Source organism: Dreissena polymorpha, chromosome 1 (assembly GCF_020536995.1).
Source record: "Dreissena polymorpha isolate Duluth1 chromosome 1, UMN_Dpol_1.0, whole genome shotgun sequence".
Lineage (NCBI taxonomy): Eukaryota > Metazoa > Mollusca > Bivalvia > Myida > Dreissenidae > Dreissena > Dreissena polymorpha.
This window is the reverse complement of record NC_068355.1, coordinates 115,947,361-115,971,451: the sequence shown is the minus strand read 5'-3', so window position 1 is coordinate 115,971,451 and position 24,091 is coordinate 115,947,361. Positions and strand designations below refer to the sequence as shown.

The window sequence follows — 24,091 nt, the reverse complement described above, 5'->3', positions numbered from 1 at the left end:
GGTAGGTTGGGGGGGGAAGGAATTCTGGGTAGGGGCTTGGGATATTATTTGGGTGGAATCCATTGTGGTATTCAGGTTAGTGCTGTTTTGTCAAAGTAATAATAAAATGTGATCATAAATAAAGAAGTTATGGCAATTTAAGCAAAATTTTCAATTATCCAAGTGTAAAAGGGGCCATAATTATGTCAAAATGCTTGATACAGTGGTCTGCTCTTGTTTATAGGTTGGGGTAATGTTGGTAAACAAGTATGCAATATATAAAAGCAATATGTCAAAGAAAGGATATAGGAAATATTCGGGGTAGTACACAAACTTTAACATAGATTTATCAATAATATGCATATTTTAAGTATAAACGGGGCAATAATTATGACAAAATGCTTGATAGAGTTGTCTGCTCTTGTTTATAGTTTGGAATGATGTTGGTAAACAAGTATGCAAAATATGAAAGCAATATGTCAAGGGACAATGAGAATAAATGGGGTAGTACGAAAACATTTGCTGCATATTCTAAGAAGAAAAGGGGCAATAATTATGACGAAATGCTTGATAGAGTTGTCTGCTATTGTTTATAGTTTGGAATGATGTTGATAAACAAGTATGCAAAATATGAAAGCAATATGTCAAGGGACAATGAAAATAAATGGGGTAGTACGAAAACATTTGCTGCATATTCTAAGAAGAAAAGGGGCCATTATTATGACGAAATGCTTGATAGAGTTGTCTGCTATTGTTTATAGGTTGGGGTCATGTTGGTAAACAAGTATGCAAAATATGAAAGCAATATGTCAAGGGACAAAGAAAATATTTGGGGTAGTCAAAAACTTTAACATTTGCACACTAACACAGACGCTAATGCCAACGCCGGGGTGAGTAGGCTAGCTCCACTATATTTATTTCATATATAATAGTCGAGCTAAAAAGGAGAAGCTAGCCTTCATTATGTAACAAGAACATCTAGAATGTCTCCATCCTCAAGTCCCAATGATTGCACTGTGTCTTTTAGATTCACTGTGTCTCCATCGAATCGCACTTTCACAACGTTTTTTCCCGTCCTCTTTGAATATTCTTCTATTATGGTGCCCACAGATGCATTCTGAAATGAGGGATGGCAATTTGTTAAAAAGAGCACCGCATAACGGGTGCCACACTCGGCTGCGAGTGCAGTTTTTAGCAAGAGTGGGTGCAGACCGCTCATCTATTTTCTTTTTAAAGGTGAAGGGACTCTCAATTTCAATCACAAAGGAGGGAGGGGTGGAGTGATGAGGGGTGTATAGTGTGGGGGTGTGGACATTTATTACATTATCTTCCAAATATGCGGAAAAAAAATGCAAAAAAATTTAAAAAATTGGGGGGGTAGGGGGGGGGGGTAGGGGGGGGGGGTAGGGGGGGGGGGTGGGTGGGTGGGGGGGATTCTTGGGTGCGATGGTTGGACAGTATTTCAAAAATAAAATAATAAAAATTAATATTTGTGTTTTTTTTTACCGTTTCAAAAAAAAATAATTTGTGTGTGTGTGTGGGGGGGGGGGGGGGGGTTGGGGATAGTGTGAGGGTGTGGTGGTCATTTGTGAGATAATCTTAAAAAGGGGGGGAATTGGGGGGGAGGGGGGGAGGGCACGGGGGATGGTTTGGGTGGAGTCTATTGTGGTATGTCAGGTAAGAGTAGTTTTGTCAATGTATCAATCAAATCTAATCATAAATAAAGAAGTTATGGCAATTTTAGCAAAATTTAATAATTTGACCTTGAGAGTCAAGGTCATTCAAAGGTCAAGGTAAAATTCAACTTGCCAGGTACAGTAACCTCATGATAGCATGAAAGTATTTGAAGTTTGAAAGCAATAGCCTTGATACTTTTGGAGTAAAGTGGATTGAAACACAAAATTTAACCATATATTCAAAGTTACTAAGTCAAAAAAGGGCCATATTTCCGTAAAAATGACAACCAGAGTTATGCAACTTGTCCTTTTACTGTACCCTTACGATAGTTTGCGAGTGTTCCAAGTATGAAAGCAATATCTATGATACTCTAGGTGTAAAGTGGACCAAAACACAAAACTTAACCAAATTTTCAATTTTCTAAGTATAAAGGGCCCATAATTCCGTCCATATGCCAGTCAGAGTTACATAACTTTGCCTGCACAGTCCCCTTATGATAGTTAATAAGTGTTGCAAGTATGAAAGCAATAGCTTTGATACTGTAGGAATAAAGTGGACCTAAACACAAAACTTTACCAAATTTTCAATTTTCTAAGTATAAAAAGGGCACATAATTCTGTCAAAATGCCAGTCAGAGTTACATAACTTTGCCTGCACAGTCCCCTTATGAAAGTTAGTAAGTGTTGCAAGTATGAAAGCAAAAGCTTTGATACTTAAGGAATAAAGTGGATCTAAACACAAAACTTAACCAAAATTTTCAATTTTCTAAGTATAAAAAGGGCACATAATTCTGTCAAAATGCACGCCAGAGTTATCTAACTTTGCCTGCCCAGTCCCCTCATGATAGTAAGTAAGTGTACCAAGTTTGAATGCAATAGCATTGATACTTTCTGATAAAAGTGGACCTAAACGCAAAACTTAACAAGACGCCGACGCCAAGGTGATGACAATAGCTATTTTTTTTTTCAAAAAATAGATGAGCTAATAAATGACAGCTTGTCAGATTTTTTTCTTCTTTTTTTTTTTAGAGGTCAGTGACCTTGACCTTTGACCTAGTGACCCAAAAATGCGTGTGGCATGTAGAACTCACCAAGGTGCAGCTACATGTGAAGCTTCAAAGTTGTAGGTTGGAGCACTTTGATTTAAGAGCCAATGTTCAAAACCTTAACAAAATGTAAAGGTTTTAGCACGACGCGGACGTTGGACGACGAGCTGGCTATGGCAATACCTCGGGTTTTCTCAGAAAACATCCGAGCTAAAAATAGGGATGGCAAACCTAATCAAATCCCTAACCAGTTAACATATTTTGATATTCAAGCAATTAACCGGTTAACCATCTGTCGTTGTACCACATAAATGAAAAAAAAACATCTGAAAAACGTATACGTTTATAAGCAATTACATGTATATGCAAAAATATTCTGTCTTGTTGATTGTCTTGTAACCTAATTACTTTAACCATTTTATCAATTAAATACTGTTTCTTTAAAAATTGTGTTGGTTCTTTAAATTGGGAATTCAAATTCTAAATTTAATATTAAACATTTTAAATCTAATACTTAGTCATTTCCAAAAGTCATTTCCAACATTTTTTACATGCTTGTCGGTGAACTGTGATATTTCTTTGTTGTAATATTACCTTCATGTCATTTACACATAATTATTGTTTTTACATCTTGATCAATAAAAGCTAGTGCAGAATTTGAATTATGTTGTGTTTTATTAACACTCATCATCCTTTAAGAAATACGTGCATTAACAGTTTGCTGATTAATAACAATTGTCAATAAGCGTAAATATATTTTGCAATGGGCAAAGTGGTTTCCAAACCTCTGTTGTTAAGGCCTGTTTATACTTAATGTCTTTATTAGAGGCATGATTAAAGATTGTCGCTTAACTTTTTAAATATGAGTTATCGAAACAAGTTGAACCGACTTTATACTTGATATTCATGTTGATGTAATGTTTATAACAAGAGGGCCATGATGGCCCTGAATCGCTCACCTGACTAACCTTGCTACATCAACTTAAATTCTATCAGACCCATTTACAATCCAAAGCCAGATTTCATAAATTAATACATTCTGACAACATTTTATTAAGACATGATGAAAACTGTGCAAAAATCTTTCATCTACACAAGGTTTTACTAGAATTGGCCCGGTGACCTAATTTTTGACCCCAGATGACCCAAATACAATCCCAACCCAAATTTCATCAAGATTAACATTCTGGCCAAATTTCATAAAGATTGGATGAAAACTTTGACCTCTACTGTCTACACAAGTTTTTTTTTAAACTTTGACCTAGTGACCTAGTTTTTGACCCTAGATGACCCATCCCAACCCAGATTTTAACAAGCAAAATCGTTGAATTGATATCCGCCGCCCATATGCTTCTTGACACAAAAGGGTTATATTTGACACTGAAAAAAGCATTTTTTCAAGATACAAAGGGCCACAACTTTGTAATTAACAGATGGTGTACAATGTCATTTGGCGCGCATCATCCTCTTATAAATATATATACTCATACCAAGTTTCAATGAAATCCGCCAAAGCACGTCCAAGATTTGGCTCCGGACACACACAAAAAGCATTTTTTCAAGATACAAAGGGCCATAACTCCGTTATTTACAGATGGTTTACAATGCCATTTGGCGTGCATCATCCTCTAATCCATATATATACTCATACCAAGTTTCAATGAAATCCCCCAAAGCACTTCCAAGATATGGCTCCGGACAGACGGAAAGACAGGCGGATGGAAAGAAGGAAGGACGGACAACGCCAAAACAATATCCCTCCGCCTATGGCGGGGGATAACAAGACAAACATTCTGACCATATTTCATTAAGATCTTATGAAAAATGTGACCTCTATTGTCTACACAAGGTTTTTCTATTATTTGACCTAGTGACCTAGTTTTTGACCCCAGATGACCCAAATACAATCCCAACCCAGATTTCATCAAGATAAACATTCTGACCCAATTTGATAACAATTGGAAGAAAACTGTGACCTCTATTGTCTACACAAGGTTTTTCTATTATTTGACATAGTGACCTAGTTTTTGACACCAGATGACCCAAATACAATCCCAACCCAGATTTTATAAAGATAAACATTCTGACCAAATTTCATAAAGATTGAATGAAAACTGTGACCTCTATTGTCTACACAAGGTTTTTTTATTATCTACATAAGGTTTTTCTATTATTTGACCTAGTGACCTAGTTTTTGACCCCAGATGACCCAAATACAATCCCAACTCAGATTTTATAAAGATAAACATTCTGACCAAATTTCATAAAGGTTGGTTGAAAACTGTGACCTCTATTGTCTACACAATGTTTTTCTATTATTTTTCCTAGTGACCTAGTTTTTGACCCCAGATGACCCAAATACATTCCCAACCCAGATTTCATCAAGATAAACATTCTGACCGAATTTCATTAAGATTGGATGAAAACTGTGACCTCTATGGTCTACACAAACAAATTGTTGACGGATGCACGCACACACGCACGCACGCACACACAACAGACGCCGGACATCACATGGTAACATAAGCTCACCATGTCACTTCGTGACAGGAGAGCTAAAAAAAGGTCTTGTGGCAGTCAAATGTGCTAATTGACAAGCCTAATTGGTCGGTTTATAATTTAAATTAATCAATATGTGAATAATTGAAACACAATAGAATGTAAAGTGCTAAACAAACACACTGCAGAGTAGGTGATAATTGCTTGTGTGCCTTCTCATAAATCCGCTTCACCCCGATGGTTAACAACTCTAATCGCTTTTGATCCACACGGAGGGCATCATGGGGTTGCAATTGCCGAAAATTTGCGATAAAATAAGCGGATTAGCCAATATAGTGAAATGAAGTAAAACAAAACAAACGATTTTAGCATTTATTGCGATTAAACGAAAATTGTGTTGTCTGCAAGAGTAACCGAATATTAATTTTGTAACCGGTTAACCTCCTTAAGAACGGATAACCGGTTAACCGAATAACTGTTGCCATCCCTAGTTAAAAACAAGAGGGCCTCAGTTTATTGTCAAAGACTTGACCAGTTGAATTAGTGTTTTACCTAACTTGACCCAGATTAAAACTTGTCTTAGGTATTGTCAAGATAAACAAGATAAATTAATATGAAAAAAATATTTTGTCAAAAGCTTCAATAAAAAAGTTTATGATGCAAAGACCACATAAGAATGGCACGTTATTCAATAATTAAAACGTATTCTTTCAGCAAATTTGTTGAATAATATTCGCTTTAAAAAAGTCTTTCCTTTTCTGTTTGTTGTAAAGTCATAATTAAAATGGTTATGTTCCAGAAAAATTGTTAAGTATTATTTATTTCCTGCCTATGTCCTTTAACCACCAGATCTTGGACCTGAGGACTTGCTGTTAACACCTGGCACTTGTCCAATCATGCAGATAAATTTGGTACATTATCTGAGATACCTTAATTTGAACTTTAGCTTGAATTGTGACTAAAGCCTTGGACCTAGAAGATGTATGTGACATTCCCACAAATAATGTTGATCACTTATGCCAAGTTTTCTGAAAATCCATTCATGCTGGATAAAGTTAAGTCGCCAATAAATATTTCCCACCGTCTTCCAGACATTTTTTTTCTAATTAAAAAAAAATTGGTGTACAAAAATATAAACACTATTTGTGTATTTCTGTGTTAAGTATTTTACTTTTGTAATAAGCAGAAGGACTGGAATAATTTAAACCAGGGACCCCTAAATCTGCCAATGGACAACATATCCAGCAACTATTGACCATTGAAGATCTGATCTGCAGATGGACAACATATCCACTGCACCTATTGACCATTGAAGATCTGATCTGCAGATGGACAACATATCCACTGCACCTATTGACCATTGAAGATCTGATCTGCAGATGGACAACATATCCACTGCACCTATTGACCATTGAAGATCTGATCTGCAGATGGACAACATATCCAGCACCTATTGACCATTGAAGATCTGATCTGCAGATGGACAACATATCCAGCACCTATTGACCATTGAAGATCTGATCTGCAGATGGACAACATATCCAGCACATATTGACCATTGAAGATCTGATCTGCAGATGGACAACATATCCACAGCACCTATTGACCATTGAAGATCTGATCTGCAGATGGACAACATATCCACTGCACCTATTGACCATTGAAGATCTGATCTGCAGATGGACAGCATATCCACAGCACCCATGACCATTGAAGATCTGATCTGCAGATGGACAACATATCCACAGCACCTATTGACCATTGAAGATCTGATCTGCAGATGGACAACATGTCCACTGCACCTATTGACCATTGAAGATCTGATCTGCAGATGGACAACATATCCACAGCACCTATTGACCATTGAAGATCTGATCTGCAGATGGACAACATATCCACAGCACCTATTGACCATTGAAGATCTGATCTGCAGATGGACAACATATCCACAGCACCTATTGACCATTGAAGATCTGATCTGCAGATGGACAACATATCCACAGCACCTATTGACCATTGAAGATCTGATCTGCAGATGGACAACATATCCACTGCACCTATTGACCATTGAAGATACTTACACTGCCCACCCTAATGGTTTCCTTGTGTTTCAGTGTGCTTGTCTGTACCACGACTTCAATCATGTCAGCATCAATCACGACAGTTTTATGAGTATGACTCTGCTCTAAAATGTGGCAGGCTGAAAACAAATCTCACAAAAATTTATCATAAGATTACTCTTTCTTTACACAAATATATAGTTAGATTTATATTTTTCCACACAAATCATCCTAAGATTATTCTGTCTCACACAAAATTTAACATCAGATTAAGTTACTCGCAAATTTATCCTCAGATTATTATTTTCTCACACAAATTCATCCTCAGATTATTCTTTTCTCACACAAATTTATCCTCAGATTATTCGTTTTCACGCATATTTATCCTCAGATTATTCTTTTTTCACACAAATTTATCCTCAGATTACATGTATTCTTTTCTCACACAAATCTATCCTCAGATCATTCTTTTCTCACACAACTTTATCCTCAGATCATTCTTTTCTCACACAACTTTATCCTCAGATCATTCTTTTCTCACACAACTTTATCCTCAGATCATTCTTTTCTCACACAACTTTATCCTCAGATTATTCTTCATCACTATTTCTCACTAGTATTTACACTATTTTGCACAAACTGTTTATAAACATTTCAGCCTTAAATAAGTTTACATGTATCCTATAATCATCCCTGCTTTAATGGAATAGCACCCAGTGGAAAATATAAAGATGTAATCAACATTTTAAACCTTTCCCACTCAGAAGCAAAGTTGAAACGACTATGAGCAAACAGCATAAAACCAGAACAGCCTGCAAGTACCGGTATCTCACAGTCTGTTCAGGTTTTATGCTGTTTGCTGCTCATCGGAATCTCAACTTTAATCTAGTAGGAAAGGTCTTCACTTAAATTTAACTGTGTACGTGACTACAAATGTGTCAAAATGCGTTTCAAAGTGGTAAAGGGTTAAATATAAAATTAATAAACTATTAATTTCACTTACTAATAATGTCTGCCACAGACAAGTTTAGGGATGCTGGTGTGTCACTCAGTTTCAATGATCTATCGTTCAATACCAGCATGATGTTATCACCATCTCTGTCATTCTGCTGTGCAATCTGGCTTATCAATAGCGACATTGGGTCGTCCTGTATATACATAGGACAATAGATCAGTGTCAGTATTTAAAACCAATCTGTCAAACATAAATTTAACAAGGGCTGTTTGTAAAACATGCATGCCCCCCATATGGGCTGTCCGTTGTAGTGGCAGCCATTGTGTGAATATGATTTTTGTCACTGTGACCTTGACCTTTGACCTAGTGACCTGAAAATCAATAGGGGTCATCTGCGAGTCACGATCAATGTACCTATGAAGTGTCATGATCCTAGGCAAAAGCGCTCTTGAGTTATCATCCAAAAATCATTTTACTATTTCGGGTCACCGTGACCTTGACCTTTGACCTTGTGACCTCAAAATCAATAGGGGTCATCTGCGAGTCATGATCAATCTACCTATGAAATTTCATGATCCTAGGCGTTTGCGTTCTTGAGTTATCATCCAAAAACCATTTTACTATTTCGGGTCACCGTGACCTTGACCTTTGACCTAGTGACCTCAAAATCAATAGGGGTCATCTGCGAGTCATGATCAATCTACCCATGAAGTTTCATGACCCTAGGCGTATGCGTTCTTGAGTTATCATCGGGAAACCATTTTACTATTTCGGGTCACCGTGACCTTGACCTTTGACCTAGTGACCTCAAATTCAATAGGGGTCATCTGCGAGTCATGATCAATCTACCCATGAAGTTTCATGATCCTAGGCGTATGCATTCTTGAGTAATCATCCGGAAACCATTTTACTATTTCGGGTCACCGTGACCTTGACCTTTGACCTAGTGACCTCAAAATCAATAGGGGTCATCTGCAAGTCATGGTCAATGTACCTATGAAGTTTCATGATCCTAGCCCCAAGCGTTCTTGAGTTATCATCCGGAAACCACCTGGTGGACGGACTGACCGACCGACAGACCGACCGACCGACATGTGCAAAGCAATATACCCCCTCTTCTTCGAAGGGGGGCATAATAAAATACAAGGTACAGGTTTTGTTTAACAAGAGCAACGCATAACGGGTGCCAAAGCTCGGATACAGGTGCAGTTTTAAATAAATGAAAGCTTGTCAGAATTTTTTTTTTTTAGAGGTCACAGTGACCTTGACCTTTGACCTAGTGACCCAGAAATGGGTGTGGTGCATAGAACTTATCAAGGTGCAGCTACATATGAAGCTTCAATGTTGTAGGTGTAAACACTTTCATTTTAGAACCAATGTTCAAAAGGTTAACAAAGGTAAACAAAATGTTAAGGTTTTAGGACACGACGAGCTGGCTATGACAATACCTCTGGTTTTCTCCAAAAACTGCCGAGCTAAAAATATGCCTGTACACAATTGTTTCTTATGAATTTTTTTTTATATAAAATAAGCATAGATGAATGCCAACTAAAATTAGGCATGAATATTCATTCTCAGAACAAAAACAGTTTCAAAAATAGTCTTTAAATTTGTATGCTTCAAGTCCAAGAATGGATTGGTGAATACAGTTCCAGGTTTTTTATTCAGCTTTGTTAAAAAATTGACTTAATTTCACAAAAGTGTGCATTTTTCGTTTGCCAAATATTAAATAACCAGGTACAAGCTTGGTAACCTTCGCTACGTAGCATTGTCAAAACACACATAATACGCTGTACACAAATTTGAGTCTTATTTAATGTATAACCAACAAAAACAGCAAAACTGCCCTTTTAATAGAAGTTTCTTTACACATAATATCAATACAAGCAAAAACTAGAGCTTTATCACAGACGTGACGAATACTCCCACATGCCCCACATTGACACAGAATATTTTGCATGTTGTCTTCACAAAAAACTGCAGACACCATGCTCATTGTTTAAAACGCACTTTAAAAGTGACCACGTGACCTGGTTTTTGACCCTGCATGGCCCATGTTTGAACTTGACCTACACATCATCTAATTACAACTTCTGACCAAGTGTGGTGAATATTGGATGAAAACTACTTGGATTAGAGAGCAGACACCATGCTGAATCTGTAAAACGTACTAAGTGACCCAGTGACCTAGTTTTTGACCTGGCATGACCCATATTCGAACTTGACCTAGACATCATCTAGATACAACTTCTGACCAAGTTTGGTGAAGATCGGATGAAAACTACTTGAATTAGAGAACGGACACCATGCTCAATGTTTAAAACGCACTAATTGACCCAGTGACCTAGTTTTTGACCTGCCTTGACCCATGTTCGAACTTGGCCGAGACATCATCTAGATACAACTTCTGACCAAGTTTGGTGAAGCTCTGATGCTTGAATTAGAGAGCGGACAGCATGCTGAATGTTTAAAACACACTAAGTGACCCCCGTGACCTAGTTTTTGACCCGGGAAGGCCTATGTTCATACTTGGCCTAGACATCATGTAGATACAACTTCTGACCAAGTTTGGTGAAGATCGGATGAAAACTACTTAAATTAGAGAGCGGACACAGACCAACCGACAGACAAGCTCACTCCTATATACCCCCCTAAACTTCGTTTAGTGGGGGTATAATAAACATAAACAGCTCCAGTTAAATTAGTTCTCCATGTAAAGAATTAGAATAATTTAACTGCAAGAAAATAGGTGTATGGTCAATTACAAAACCAAGAACATGCTATAATTTTATTTTTGTTAAAAGCCAGTTTTCCAAATTAGTCTAACTTTAGCTTCAAATCTCTTACCCAAAATACATATAGGATCTTGCATGAGTGGTCGTTTTGTATTGAATATATTAAACGAGTCATCTAAATAAAGATAAAAACTAGGCTTGCAGAGTTTTTATCTTTATTTAGACGACGAGTTTAATAAATTCCATACAAAATGACCACAAATCTAAGATTCTATTTATAACATGACCAACAAATTTTCTCTTTATTTTATGCTCTTTTCACCGATTATTTACATTGTAAAAGAGTTTAACTGAAGAAATTCGCTGGAATAATCAATGACGTCATTTCGTAAAAAAATGACGTCATTTCACATTTATATAACTAGTGTAATAACTCCCAAGTAATAAACAAAATTGAGCAATACGTTATATCACTCCTGTAAGTCATGTTATAATTAATGGTATTTAATAGATGGATAACACAATAACTGAATTTTCAGCATTTTTAAGGAAAAATTATGTAGAATAACAAATATCAATGCATGTATCATTAAAACAGTTAAATAACCTTATGTTTTCAAGCAATATACCCTATGAACAACTTAATTAGAAATTTGAAGCAATGTATGGGGTTGCACATTTCATGCTCGGACGCTTTTTAATAGAATGAATTGCAATCCATGTACCCATACTTCACAAAAATCCCTTCAACTCTCTAGCGACCACTTACAGGTCTCAACTGGAAGCGCTCTATCTGGCCATGTACAAGGATGCGTACGGTGGTGGTATCGTCCTCCACATCATCAATCACACACACATCCTCCCCCACGATGCTGTTGTTGCTCCAGTTCAGCTGGCTCTGGGCATACTGTAGGTCAGCATCTAGCACTCTGTAGCAGAACAGCAACACACATAATTAAGGTATATGATTGACCAGAGGGATTAAAAAACATAAGCTAGTAACAATTATCCACCTTTGTTCTGTTTATCAGAAAATGCTTGTAAAAGATACATGGAAATTGATGAGTTTATACTACCAATTTGTGCTTAAAATTGAGGTACATGATTGAACAGTCTTAACTGGCATTGTTTTAACCTTATATAAATCCCAGTGTTTACAAGCCCAAACAAAATGAATTCCTCCATGAAAAAAGCTCCTTGTAGCAAAATTCCCCCAACATAAACAATAAAATGTGTAATGAAATGAATGTATTAAATCTTTTAAATATCTGACATTTCCTATCATTTTTCTCAAATGTAAGAAAATAGTCTATTTTATTTAAGTTCATTTGTCTATTGATTAATTTTTCATTTAAATAATGGAGATTGTTATAATTGCAATGATTAAACAAGAGATGTGTTTGTCAGAAACACAATGCCCCCTATTGCGCCGCTTTGAAATAATATTTCAATATATCATTAGGTAGGTTTACAAATTATCTCCCTTTTAAAGCATATTACTTCCCTTGGAATATATTTTTTGACTTTTGACCTTGAAGGATGACCTTGACCTTTTACCACTCACAATGTGCAGCTTCATGAGATACTAATGCATGCCAAATATCAATTTGCTATCTTCAATATTGCTTAAGTTATTACAAAACTTTAACCAAGGTTAAAGTTTTGGGACAAAATGACAGACCGACAGGCCAAAAACAATATGCCCCCGATCATTCGATCCGGTGGCATAAAAAAGTTAGCAAACAAAAATTACTCATTAAAATGAATTTTTACTTGCTTTTTGCTTGATTTAATCCCTGGTACTGTATTCACAAGTTTTATGATGCAATATAAGACAATTTATTTTGGTATGCTTCAAGCGATTTAACTTACTTCCAGTACGAAAACTAATCCATTTAATACAGAGATACTTTATATATTCAGGTTTATTTGGACAACCATTATAAAGGAATGAAATAGAATTACTAAAATAAACTATATATAGATTTTGGCGCTAGCAATTATTTAGCAATTGTTATGTATGCTTAACTGAAAATAAAAAATATACATTTAATTTGTTCTAGAAATTTTATTAATACAGACGTATACATTTCTGCGTAAGAACATCAACAAAACAATAATTAGTAAGTGAATGTTTCTCTGTGGCTACTTCTTATCTGCAACAAGCAATCTTTGCTAGAGAACCTAGCAAAAGCCTCTGTAGAAACTTGATCTCAACAGGCAACGCTTTTCCACTTTATAGGATTCAGATAAATATAAAATTATATTGAGTCCCGATTATTTAACCCTCGTTTCATTCAATTTACTATATACGAAACAAACAACATTTAAAACCCAGGCATATCTAACAAATACTATTTTATTCAAAAAATTTTAATTAATTTTAATACCAATAACAGTTTGGTAAAAAAATAGGGTTATTTCTAATGATGAAAAGAAGTAATTCCATACTTGACAGCATTTTCAAGATCTCTCTTCTTTTTGGTTCTGTAAGAGCGTTGTTTCCCAGTGACCTCATTCTTGGGTGGTGATGGGGGTGGTGTAGGGGAGCGTACAAGGCTGGCGTTCAGTAGTCTGGAGTCTAAGGCACTGAAAAAGCAACCATGTCGCGAGTCATGGGAAGTGGTGCATGTCTAGAAGAAAAAGAGAAGCAGGCCTGTTTTGCCAGTTCAGTCATAAACAAATATTTCAAAGTTAAGGTGACATTCAAAATGAGGCAATCAGGATGAGAAATCATAACGCTGATAGGAGGAAAAATCACATTATTGAAAGCAGGAAAAATCACATCATTAAAATTAGAATACATCACATAAATTTGATAATTGAACTGATGAGAAATCACAGCATTGATAGGGGGGGAAATCACAACATTGAAAGGAGAAGAAATCACATCATTGAAAGGAGGAAAAATCCCGTTATTAAAAGCAGAGCTCCAGATAAGGGTCGTATTTTCGTAATTACGAATTATTTTCAAGTCCGTTACGTATTTATTTTAAAATCTTGTCTTACCATTAAGAATTACAAAATCAAGTTACGAATATTATTTTTACATCGGTTCGTTTCGATTTTTTATTGAGTTCTTTTCGCGTATTAAAGATCTTTGCGGTGCTTATATAGAATGGTTATCGGGTTTGTTTAACAAAGCGCATTTTTTCCAATAAAAGCGGCGTATACAGTCTATCTGTCAAAAAACAATGGCGGCGCCCAGAGAGCGTCCTAAAAACTGCAAAGCGCCCAAAAAAACGCTTTTAACATATTGTACGCAAAGTGAGCCGAAGTTAAATGTTTAGAAAGACATCATAGAAAAGATATTATACGATGTTGTATGTTCAGTTTTCGACACAGTCGGAAAAGCTAAACAAAAACGCGACACGACGGGTCCAAACTTAAACACAAAAAAAACATTGAACGAGTGAAAGGGACAAGTCCCGTGGCTAATCGTTGAAAAGATTGAAGGGAAGACCCGTTTAAATTGTGAAATATGTAAAAATTCATCTAAGGCATGCAATCTAAGCACAGTTTGGGCATAATTATGAAGGTATTTGAAAAATAAAATTGTATAATACTGAAAAGACACTGTTGAACTCGTATAAATAAAGTTGCTAGTATGTTTATTTTGATTTTTGTTTGCATGAGAATAACCATTATTATTTACTTTTATGTCATTTATAAAAAATAAGAATTATTTTCCAAAACTAAGTAGTAACGCTAAGAATAAAATTTCAGAGTTAAGAATTCTTTTTGAAAATCTGGTAGTAATTTAAGAATTTCACAAAACCTTATCTGGAGCTCTGTAAAAGGATGAAAAATCACAGCATTGAAAGGAGGAGTAATCACGTTGAACTGAAGGGAAATCACAGCATTGAACGGAGGGGAAACCAAATCATTGAAAGGAGGAGAAATTACTCCTTTGAATGAGGAGAAATCACATCTCTGAAAAGAGGAGCAATCAAATCTTTGAAAGAGCAGAAATCACAGCCCTGAAGTTGGAAAAATCACATCTCTAAAAAGAGCAGAAATCACATCTCTGAAAGGAGGAGAAATCAAATCTCTGAAAGGAAGAGAAATAATTCCCCTGATATTTCACAAACATTTATCAGAAGGAGCTGGAGATCAACAGAGGGAGTAACATTTTGAGCACTTAATGTGTGCCTTACAGCATTCCGTGTGAACATGCCTAAATATTAATTCTACAAAACACCACTCACCTGTCTGTTTGTGACAGGATACTGTCATCTAGCAGTGTACATGGGGCCTCTGCTAGCTTGGCTGTTGAGCTGGAGACATACACCTGGTCATCAGTATCTAAATTACAATTTGAAGCCCATATAAATCATTTGCCTCAAAAACAATTAAACTTTACTGTATTACATGTATATATTATAATGGCCAAGTTTTTTTTGTTATTTACTGCTAAATTAAATGTTGTGATGTTCACAAAAACCTAAGCAGATGAAAACACCTTATCCTGCTTAATGACTTTATCACTCAGGAAACTCTTCATTATCAAATAGGTTCTAAAAAGTTAAGAATAATTTGTTAAAAATTTGTAACATTGAAAGGTATGAAGTTTGCTGAAATTTAATTCACAACCCTGAAAGATATTTTCATAAAATGACATCTGTCAGATAAGAACGATGAATATATAATAACTAAGATACATGTATGGAAAGAATTAATTGACAAATTATCGCAAATTAAAGAACGAATCAAAAACTAAACTCAATTAAAGTTGTTTAAAACCTGTCAAACATTTATGACAAAGTTCAAATGTTTTTCAAGGTGTGTGAAACAATTGACATTTCAGCTGAATGGATAAATATAATCAATGAATTCTCAAGGTAAGTGAAATCTTGGGGCTTGGATATTCAAGGTAGGTTTTCTGTCAAAACAAACCATCATCATCTGACGCAAACTCTTTCATCTTTTCAGCCAGAGATTTGGCTGACATCTTATTCATGATACGTGATGCACATCCCGAGTAAAATCCGACATCATCATCATCATTGTAATCATCTGGATTTGATAGCTTCATCTTCTTCGGATTTTCACACTGTAAAACAGAATCTCTTTAGTTGCCAACATTTTCACGTTCCTATGCAAGGTTGACATTTAATTGACCAGACAATAGTCAATACATCAAATCAATTTGATTGTGTGGAGTTTCTCATGCCAAACTGATCAAAATGAAGGATCGTATCTATAGTGCCCTGCTTAAATGTTTATACTAACTATTTTCATTACATTATCCAAATTTGACTAGTTCTTCTTGAATGCTCTGAGCTTTTATAAGTACATACGGAGGGTCAATAGCTGGGAGTTGGATTATTGCAACTACAAATTTGACCAGAAAATTATCAGAGTTAGCAAGACAAGTTTTGACATTGGGAAATTATCGCCTTTAAACCGCTATAAATGAAGTAAAAAAAACATGATAAGTGCAAAAAGTTAACATCTCAAAGAAACATAGTTAACAAACCATTTTGCTATTTGTCTTTTCCTGATTGTTAATGTGTGTCCCGCGTTTAGAAACTTTAAATTGTAAACATTTCACATAGGTTACATTTCAATAATAGTGCGTTCGTTCTACAGCCTGATCGACCTAAATTGTATTCGCTCTATAACATAGTCGGACCAGTTTTATTTAGCCTTTTTGTATGTTTTAGCACTGTCTGTGATATTTTGAACTGTGAACAAAGCTCCTAGTAATTGTTTCATACGCATGTGTGCCTATCTCCCTTATCCTGATAGTATCGGCCCTCCATATAGTATCGTGACTTTAACGAAAAAACCTGCTTTATCAAATGTTTTATATGCCTCTTATTTTTTTACAAAATGGAAAAAATTCTTTAACTATAACAAAAGAAAGGGCTTCGTTTTTCGTTTTCTAATGTGTTTTTTAGAACAACTTCAACAAGCAGATGCGCATAGTAACAACCCTTAGCAACCAATCAGGGCTGATATTATGAGAACCATTGTATATGGTACATATTACTACAGGGAGTTAAGTCTAGCCAGTATTTTGTCAAACAATGCCGATTGTAATGCAGTTTTTGTTGCTATATAAAAAAACACATTTAATTATAGATTGAAAAATAACACATGTGTATTTTTGTATTTGTTCACTTTTAAAGTTCATATGTATTATCCAGTGTTAAACCAAAACAAATGTGTCAAAAACCTAGAACAGTACATTTATATAAGCAGACTGGGATGGATTCAAAGAGTACATGTAAAATATGTCTAATGATATTTTGTCAAATTACTCAACAGCTCCAGTGGAAGTCATCTGGGAGAAATTTTGTAATGCTATTACTAAAGGAATTTCAGAGTACGTCCCCACAAAAAGAATGGGTCCAAAAGTCTCCCTTCCGTGGATAACACAGCCCATCAAACGCCTAATAAGGAAGAGGGACAAACTCCACAATAAAATGAAGAAAATGAGAAACAGCAAAATTAAATCAACAATTTTAAATCTTAAACACCAGATCAAGAAGACCATCAAATTATCATATAATAATTACATTGAATATATTTTAGGTATAAGAGACCAAAATGGAGAACCAGATGAATCCAGCTCAAAATTTAACTCCAAAAATCTTTTCAGTCTTATCAAGAGCGCCAAACAAGATGCATGCGGTATTTCAACATTATATGATAAAATTTCAGTTACAACAAAATCTTCAAATACAGACAAAGCCAATATCCTGAACCAGCAATTTCAGTCAGTTTTTAGCCCCATGTCCCCTCTAACTCTATCTCAATCTTGCTTTTCAGCCCTGAAGAACTCTAATGTTCATTCCTCTTCAAGTCGCAAATACCCAATCATGCCAGAAATCACTATCTCGGTCAACGGTGTTTTGAAGCTCCTTTCCAATCTGACACCCCACAAAGCTGCAGGTCCAGACAACATCAGGCCACTTGTCCTTCAAAATCTTCGTCAGCAAATTGCACCTATACTATCTCTTCTTTTTCAGAAATCTCTTGACACAGGCATCTTACCAAAGATTTGGACCTCTGCAAATGTTTACCTCTGTTCAAAAAAGGAAATAAAGAAGATCCAGCCAACTATAGACCAATATCACTAACATGTATTCTTTGCAATGTTTTAGAGCATATTGTAGCTTCCAACCTCACAGCACATTTTAATAAACATAACATTTTGTATGATCTTCAACATGGTTTCAGGGAACGTCGATCCTGCAAAGCCCAACTTATTCAACTTGTCGATGAACTGGCTCGCAACCTCGCAAATGGTCATCAAACTGATCTTGTACTTCTAGACTTCAGCAAAGCTTTTGACAAAGTCAGCCACCTTAAATTACTTTTTAAATTACAGCAACATGGAGTGAACAAATTTACAATTTCCTGGATTAAGTCTTTTCTCATAGGCAGATCGCAAACAGTTGTTCTGGAAGGAGAATGCTCATCAGAAGTCCCTGTAACATCGGGCGTGCCACAAGGCTCAGTACTTGGTCCCTTACTCTTTCTTTTATACATAAATGACCTTCCTAACTCTATCTCTTCTCAAGTTCGTTTGTTTGCAGATGACACTGCTGTATACTTGGCTATTAACAACTTGCAAGACTGTGCCGCTCTTCAAAATGATTTAGACAAGTTAGTGCTATGGGAAAACCTGTGGGACATGGAGTTTAACTCTCGTAAATGTGTAGTCCTTGTTATTTCTAAGAAAAAACATAAATTCATCTTCAATTACAGGCTACATGGACAAATCCCTGAAGTCGTAGACAGTGCTAAATATTTAGGTGTTTCCATTTCAGATGATCTTTCCTGGAACAAACATATTACCAACATTACAACGAATGCTAATAAATATATTGGTTTCATCCGCAGGAATATACAGACTAAAAATGAAAACATCAGAGAAGTAGCCTATAAGACCTTAGTTAGACCCCAGGTAGAATATGCGTCCTCTGTCTGGAGTCCACATACCAAACAAAATTGTGAAAAAATTGAAAAAGTACAACGTAGAGCAGTCCGCTGGGTGAAAACGACTTCTCATTCTACAGCAGTGTTACCGGTATGCAGACTGAACTTGGCTGGCAGACTTTGAAGGACCGACGTGACCTCTCCCGACTGACCCTTTTTTACAAAATTGTGTGTGGCTTGGTAGCCATTTCGCCGCCATCACATCTTGAGAGGCCTATGAGGATGACTCGTCATATGCACCCACTCTCATTCAGACAAGTCCATACATCAGCCAACTACTTTAAATATTCCTTCTTTCCTTACACCATAGTTCTTTGGAAAAGCCTACCGGCCTCAGTTGTACAGCAGGCAGACCTAGAGAGGTTCAAGCGTTGCCTTAGCCCCACTCTACTCCCCAGTCATCCCTGAATGCACAAAACAGTGTTTTTAACAACTTTTAACCTATAAATATGTTTCTTCTTGTTTAACACTATCACACTTTTATCTTCACCTCACTTTCATGCTTTGAAGTCTCCCTTTCAATGCTTTTAAACCTTTTATTCTTGCACTGACACGCGCACCTGCCAATAGTACCCGCAAGGGGGTTCCGGCAGTATTGAAAGATAGATAGTATTCATTAAGAGGACCGATACTACGGATCGATAGACGTACGTGTTAAACTAAAACCATACCATTTGCGTTCGAAACGACATCCAATGACGAACTATGAATGTGTTTCTTTGTCTACATTTATGGCTTATTATAGTGAAGGAAAAAATGTAACATTTGTTTCGTTCACTTTAAAGCATAGAATGATATGTCCGGAGACGTGGATAACATCTACGTCTCTGATATGTCCAACGCGGTTTCTACGTGTACAACATGCACGTGATTTTCATAAAAGGAATCACTAATCTTGGAGCCTTATCGAACGCAACACTTTTAAAGCTTTAATTTTAATATCACTTTTATGAGTTAAGATTTTGATATTATATTTTTAATGTCATCATTTGACTACATTCTGAGCATGCTCACGATAAACTCTTCATCAGTGTTGGTTGGACGCTTTAGCACGTGGGGAATGTATGGCTTCGTCTTTTTGCACATGGCAATGGTGAAACGCAATATTATTATAAATCTATTTCTATGTCATCATTTAAGGTGGGTTCTTACACCAGGAAAACATAAAATTAATTTGGAAAAATGTATGCCTCATATGAATATTCAGAAACGCAACCGCGCATTCTGACAAGTTGCATGATACCTACCCCACGTGATAAAGCGTCCGATCGTCACGGATGAATGATTTTATCGTTAGCTTGCACCGAATATAGTCAAATGATCACATCTACAATTTTGAATGAAAATCTTTACATATAAGAGAGATATTAAAGTTTGAAAAGTGTTGCGTTAGAAAAGTATCCAATACACTTGCAGGTAACCTGCAATTTGCCAAAAATGCGCGGTTGCGCCCTTAAATATTCATATGATCCATACATTGTAAAAAAAAAAACCTAGTTGTATGTTATCCTGATGTAAGAACCCACCTAAAATGATGAAATTGAAATACATTTAGAATAATATTGCGTTTCACAAGTTACAAGTGCAAACAGATGAAACCATACCCTTACGTGCTAAAGCGTCCGGTCGTAAAGGATGAATAATTGTATCGTAAGCTTGCTCAAAATGTAGTCAAATGATCACACGTAAAAAATTTCATCAAAATCTTAACTAACAACTGAAATATAAAAGTTTAAAAAGTGTTGCGTTAGAAAAGTCTCCAAGTGCATATTCAATCCATATACCGTGATATGTATTATACTCCGAGTACTGCGTATCGGTGGGTACGACGTATCGATGTAATACGAAACCTGCAAAATATCTGGCCCACAACTGTTTAGTTCCGTAGCCAATTGTTAACAAATGTTTACACCGCGGTATAATAAACACAAATACCCAATAAATGGCCTATCTACGGGTTAGAAGGGCTCTATTGGTCATTGTCGGCACGGGTACTACTTACATGTATCCCGGGTATGGTAAATATACAAAAAACGTACCCGGCCGATATAACACTGTACCCGAGTTTTATTGCCGCCCAAAATCCAATGTCGTAAAACGCGCTACCGATAACCGTAATTACGAAACAGACTTCTATTTTAAAAAACTGCATCAACATGCTTTTTGAGTAAAAGTATCGATCACATAGAGGCCATTTAACAGAAAATTGACCTAAATATAAACATAATTAATTTTAAAGAATAGCCGACAACGACCGATTCAGCGTTAAAATTCTCGGGTTCGTTTTAGTATATTTACGTACCCGGAGTACACGGGGTACATGTAAGTATACTTAAGAGCACCCGGGGTACATGTATGTAGTACCAGAGCCGACAATGACCGATCGAGCGTTTGAGTGTTCTCGCGTTTGAGTGTTCTCTTTTATAAAAATAATACGATGTCATGTTTTGGTTAATGATTAAAGGCTCTATAAAGGTGAAGATCCGTTATTATTAACCGATTTTTAACTATTTTTTTCATATTTTATTTATAAAGGTTATCAAAAACAATATATATATATATATATATATATGCTATTGGACATTACAATAAAAAATCAGCAAAACAACTTGTTTTGAGCTCAAAATAAAGTGTCCTCCAACTCAATTGTGTTTACAAACAATCAGTTTATTTACATCGCTGTTTACTCGGAAAAGAGAAAGTGAGATTGACTCATTTTTCCGGTATCACCCACAAAGTAGGTCTCTTCTAAATGGTTAAAACGTTTGTAGTGATCTAATAAGTTACTTTCTGCTGGTTAAAAGTTGTTTAAAATAGAATTAACATTGAATTTTCTTTCGGCTATTTTTAGCATATGTCACCGCTCTGAGGCTACACATCACGTTAGTTGCAAAAATGTAAACATTTCTTCCAATTATGAAACGGGTTTATCTTCCATAATTCTTGACAACGTTGTACCTAAGCTGTTTTATTACAAGTTTTTATGCAAGAGTAACTGAAATCCGGTAAAAATCAGACCAGTTGATATGCATAATAATTGGATTTGTCACCTTTATAGAGCCTTTAAGAGAACATTACAAGATTTTCGATAGCTATTTAACCGATTAGTAAAATGACGTCACATGATGCGCGCGATAAACGGTGCTGTATTTTTACATAATAAATATGGGCATGCTACTATGATAACAATTACTCGCTCAAACTTCATAACAGTCAATTAAAATGAAATGTTGATAGTTTCTCGGATACTTTACCTTGACGTTTCCAATTAATACGTTTTTATGTTCATTTGCCTCCATCACCAAATTTGAGCCGAAAAGAAGTCGATGTGAAATTGTTAAAACTATATTGACATTAGTGCTCGATTGGTCAGTGTCGGCTCGGGTACAACTTACATGTACCCCGGGTACTCTTAAGTATACTTACATGTATACCGGGTACGGTAAATATACTAAAACGAACCCGGGAATTTTAACGCTTAATCGGTCGTTGTCGGCTATTTTTTAAAATTAATTATGTTAATATTTATGTCAAATTTTCTGTTAAATGGCCTCTATATTATCGAAACTTATGCTAAAAAAGCATGTTGATGCAGTTTTTTAAGAGAAGTTTGTTTAAGATAAACAATGTCGTTTTACAGTAATCGGTAGCGCGTTTTACGACATCGTATTTTTGGCGTGAATACAACTCGGGTATAGTCAGATATCGACCGGGTACGCTAAAGTATATTTACCGTACCCGGGGTACATGTAAGTAGTACCCGAGCCGATAATGACCAATCGAGCGACATAAGAGTACTAGAAAGTTTAAAATTATTGCTAAGTTGTTGTTGTTGAAAAACATATTAGTGTCTATATTGTTTTGTTATTTTATGAAATGCACATATATTGATATATTATACTTACACATATGCAAACTAATGAAGTAACAGGTAAAATTGTATGTATTGTGTGTAAATAACAAGTTCTCTTATTTAGTATATGTGAGATAGAGCGAATTAGTATACACTGGATGTCAACTTGCGCGTTTCGAACTAAACAATAATATAAGCGTATCAAAAGTCTAACTAAACTCTTGTGTAAACGAAGATTATAAAAAAATCAATATAAGATTATGACATGTTTACGACATCAACTGAATAGAGATCTGAATTAAAAATGAAACAAATGTAACGTACACTGGTCACAATTGTATTGAGATTGTTAAGTAAGTTTTCCCCAAAGTTTTCTTTTAACTTGCTACTTTGTAAAATCTTTAATAAAAATCCATCTAAAACCCACCACTCTTTCACATTATACTATTTGTATTACACAATACAATGCTTTTATGTTTTACGTAGATAACACAATCATTGTTTGTATTACTCTTAATCAGATTCTTTTGCGATGGTCATCGATTTGTAAATCTCAAATAGTTATCGATCACTCTTTATTATCATTACGTTTTTATTAACCAGAAATAACATATTTATCGGTGACAAAATCGACCAAAATTATTGATATGGGTGTGAATATGCAAGATGTGATATCGAATGTTGTGGAAATTACTTTGGGTAAAATGAAATTGTTAGTAGCTTGTAACCTAATATTTTTCACAACATCAACTATAACAGGTTTGAAGAGTTACAAATCATCACTGGTCAATACTTCTTTTATTTCCCAAATTAATTTCTAAGTAAAATAACATATTAAGTAAAATACAAATGGGTTATGTAATTTTATTATTTTGATAGTTTGGAACATTACAGTTAACAACAGCTCCTTAAAATTTTAAACTAATATTGTAGCCGGATACATTCATTTCGGATAAACAAGATAAGGGCTACGTTAGCGTTACCGATCGCCGAAATCGCCATTGGCGATTACCATTCCTAGCTGGCGATTAAAAATAAGATTTTCATGAAATTGGCGATTGGAAAAAAATAGACCCTATGCTTTACAAATGCACACTCTAAATGCCTGTTTTCAGGCCGTATCAATCGCCAGAAACATCGCCAAGATTACAAAGATAACATCCTTACCGGAAAGGCCCCAGGGGATAATGACGACCGCCTAGGTCGATAATCCACATGGCTAATGTCTTAATTGGTCAAGCTTTACACTGCAACCAGACTTTTTGAACATTTTGGTTACTTGGCTATTTACGTGATGACTGAATCACTGAAGCGTGCCGTGTAATGACCTATGCTATA

At 35.6% G+C, this 24,091-nt stretch overlaps 3 protein-coding genes across 5 annotated transcripts in view; 1 reads left to right on the top strand and 2 right to left on the bottom strand.

The window, feature by feature from the left end:
• LOC127846121 (NFATC2-interacting protein-like) lies at nt 1-24,065 on the bottom strand. 2 transcript variants are annotated; one of them, XM_052377305.1, is made up of 8 exons: nt 23,921-24,065; nt 15,847-16,003; nt 15,159-15,255; nt 13,402-13,539; nt 11,720-11,879; nt 8,264-8,408; nt 7,282-7,400; nt 1-1,096 (listed from the first exon to the last, which is right to left on the bottom strand). In XM_052377305.1, the coding sequence occupies exons 2-8, from the start codon at nt 15,983-15,985 to the stop codon at nt 941-943; spliced, it is 954 nt and encodes a 317-aa protein (XP_052233265.1). In that variant the 5' UTR covers nt 15,986-16,003; nt 23,921-24,065; the 3' UTR covers nt 1-940. The 2 variants fall into 2 exon arrangements, with proteins under 2 accessions (XP_052233265.1, XP_052233259.1); XM_052377299.1 differs by lacking the exon at nt 23,921-24,065 and adding an exon at nt 16,430-16,509.
• Nucleotides 6,368-7,259, bottom strand: LOC127846173 (uncharacterized). Its single transcript, XM_052377352.1, has 2 exons — nt 7,003-7,259; nt 6,368-6,951 (listed from the first exon to the last, which is right to left on the bottom strand). The coding sequence occupies exons 1-2, from the start codon at nt 7,244-7,246 to the stop codon at nt 6,851-6,853; spliced, it is 345 nt and encodes a 114-aa protein (XP_052233312.1). The 5' UTR covers nt 7,247-7,259; the 3' UTR covers nt 6,368-6,850.
• LOC127846048 (SCY1-like protein 2) overlaps nt 23,467-24,091 on the top strand; it is a 41,696-nt gene continuing 41,071 nt past the window's right edge. The window contains exon 1 of one of the 2 annotated variants that reach the window (XM_052377250.1): nt 23,467-23,512. The gene's annotated coding sequence lies outside the window, so the exon portion shown is untranslated. Of the gene's footprint in view, nt 23,539-24,091 lie in introns of both variants that reach the window. The other variant, XM_052377243.1, reaches the window with a different exon arrangement.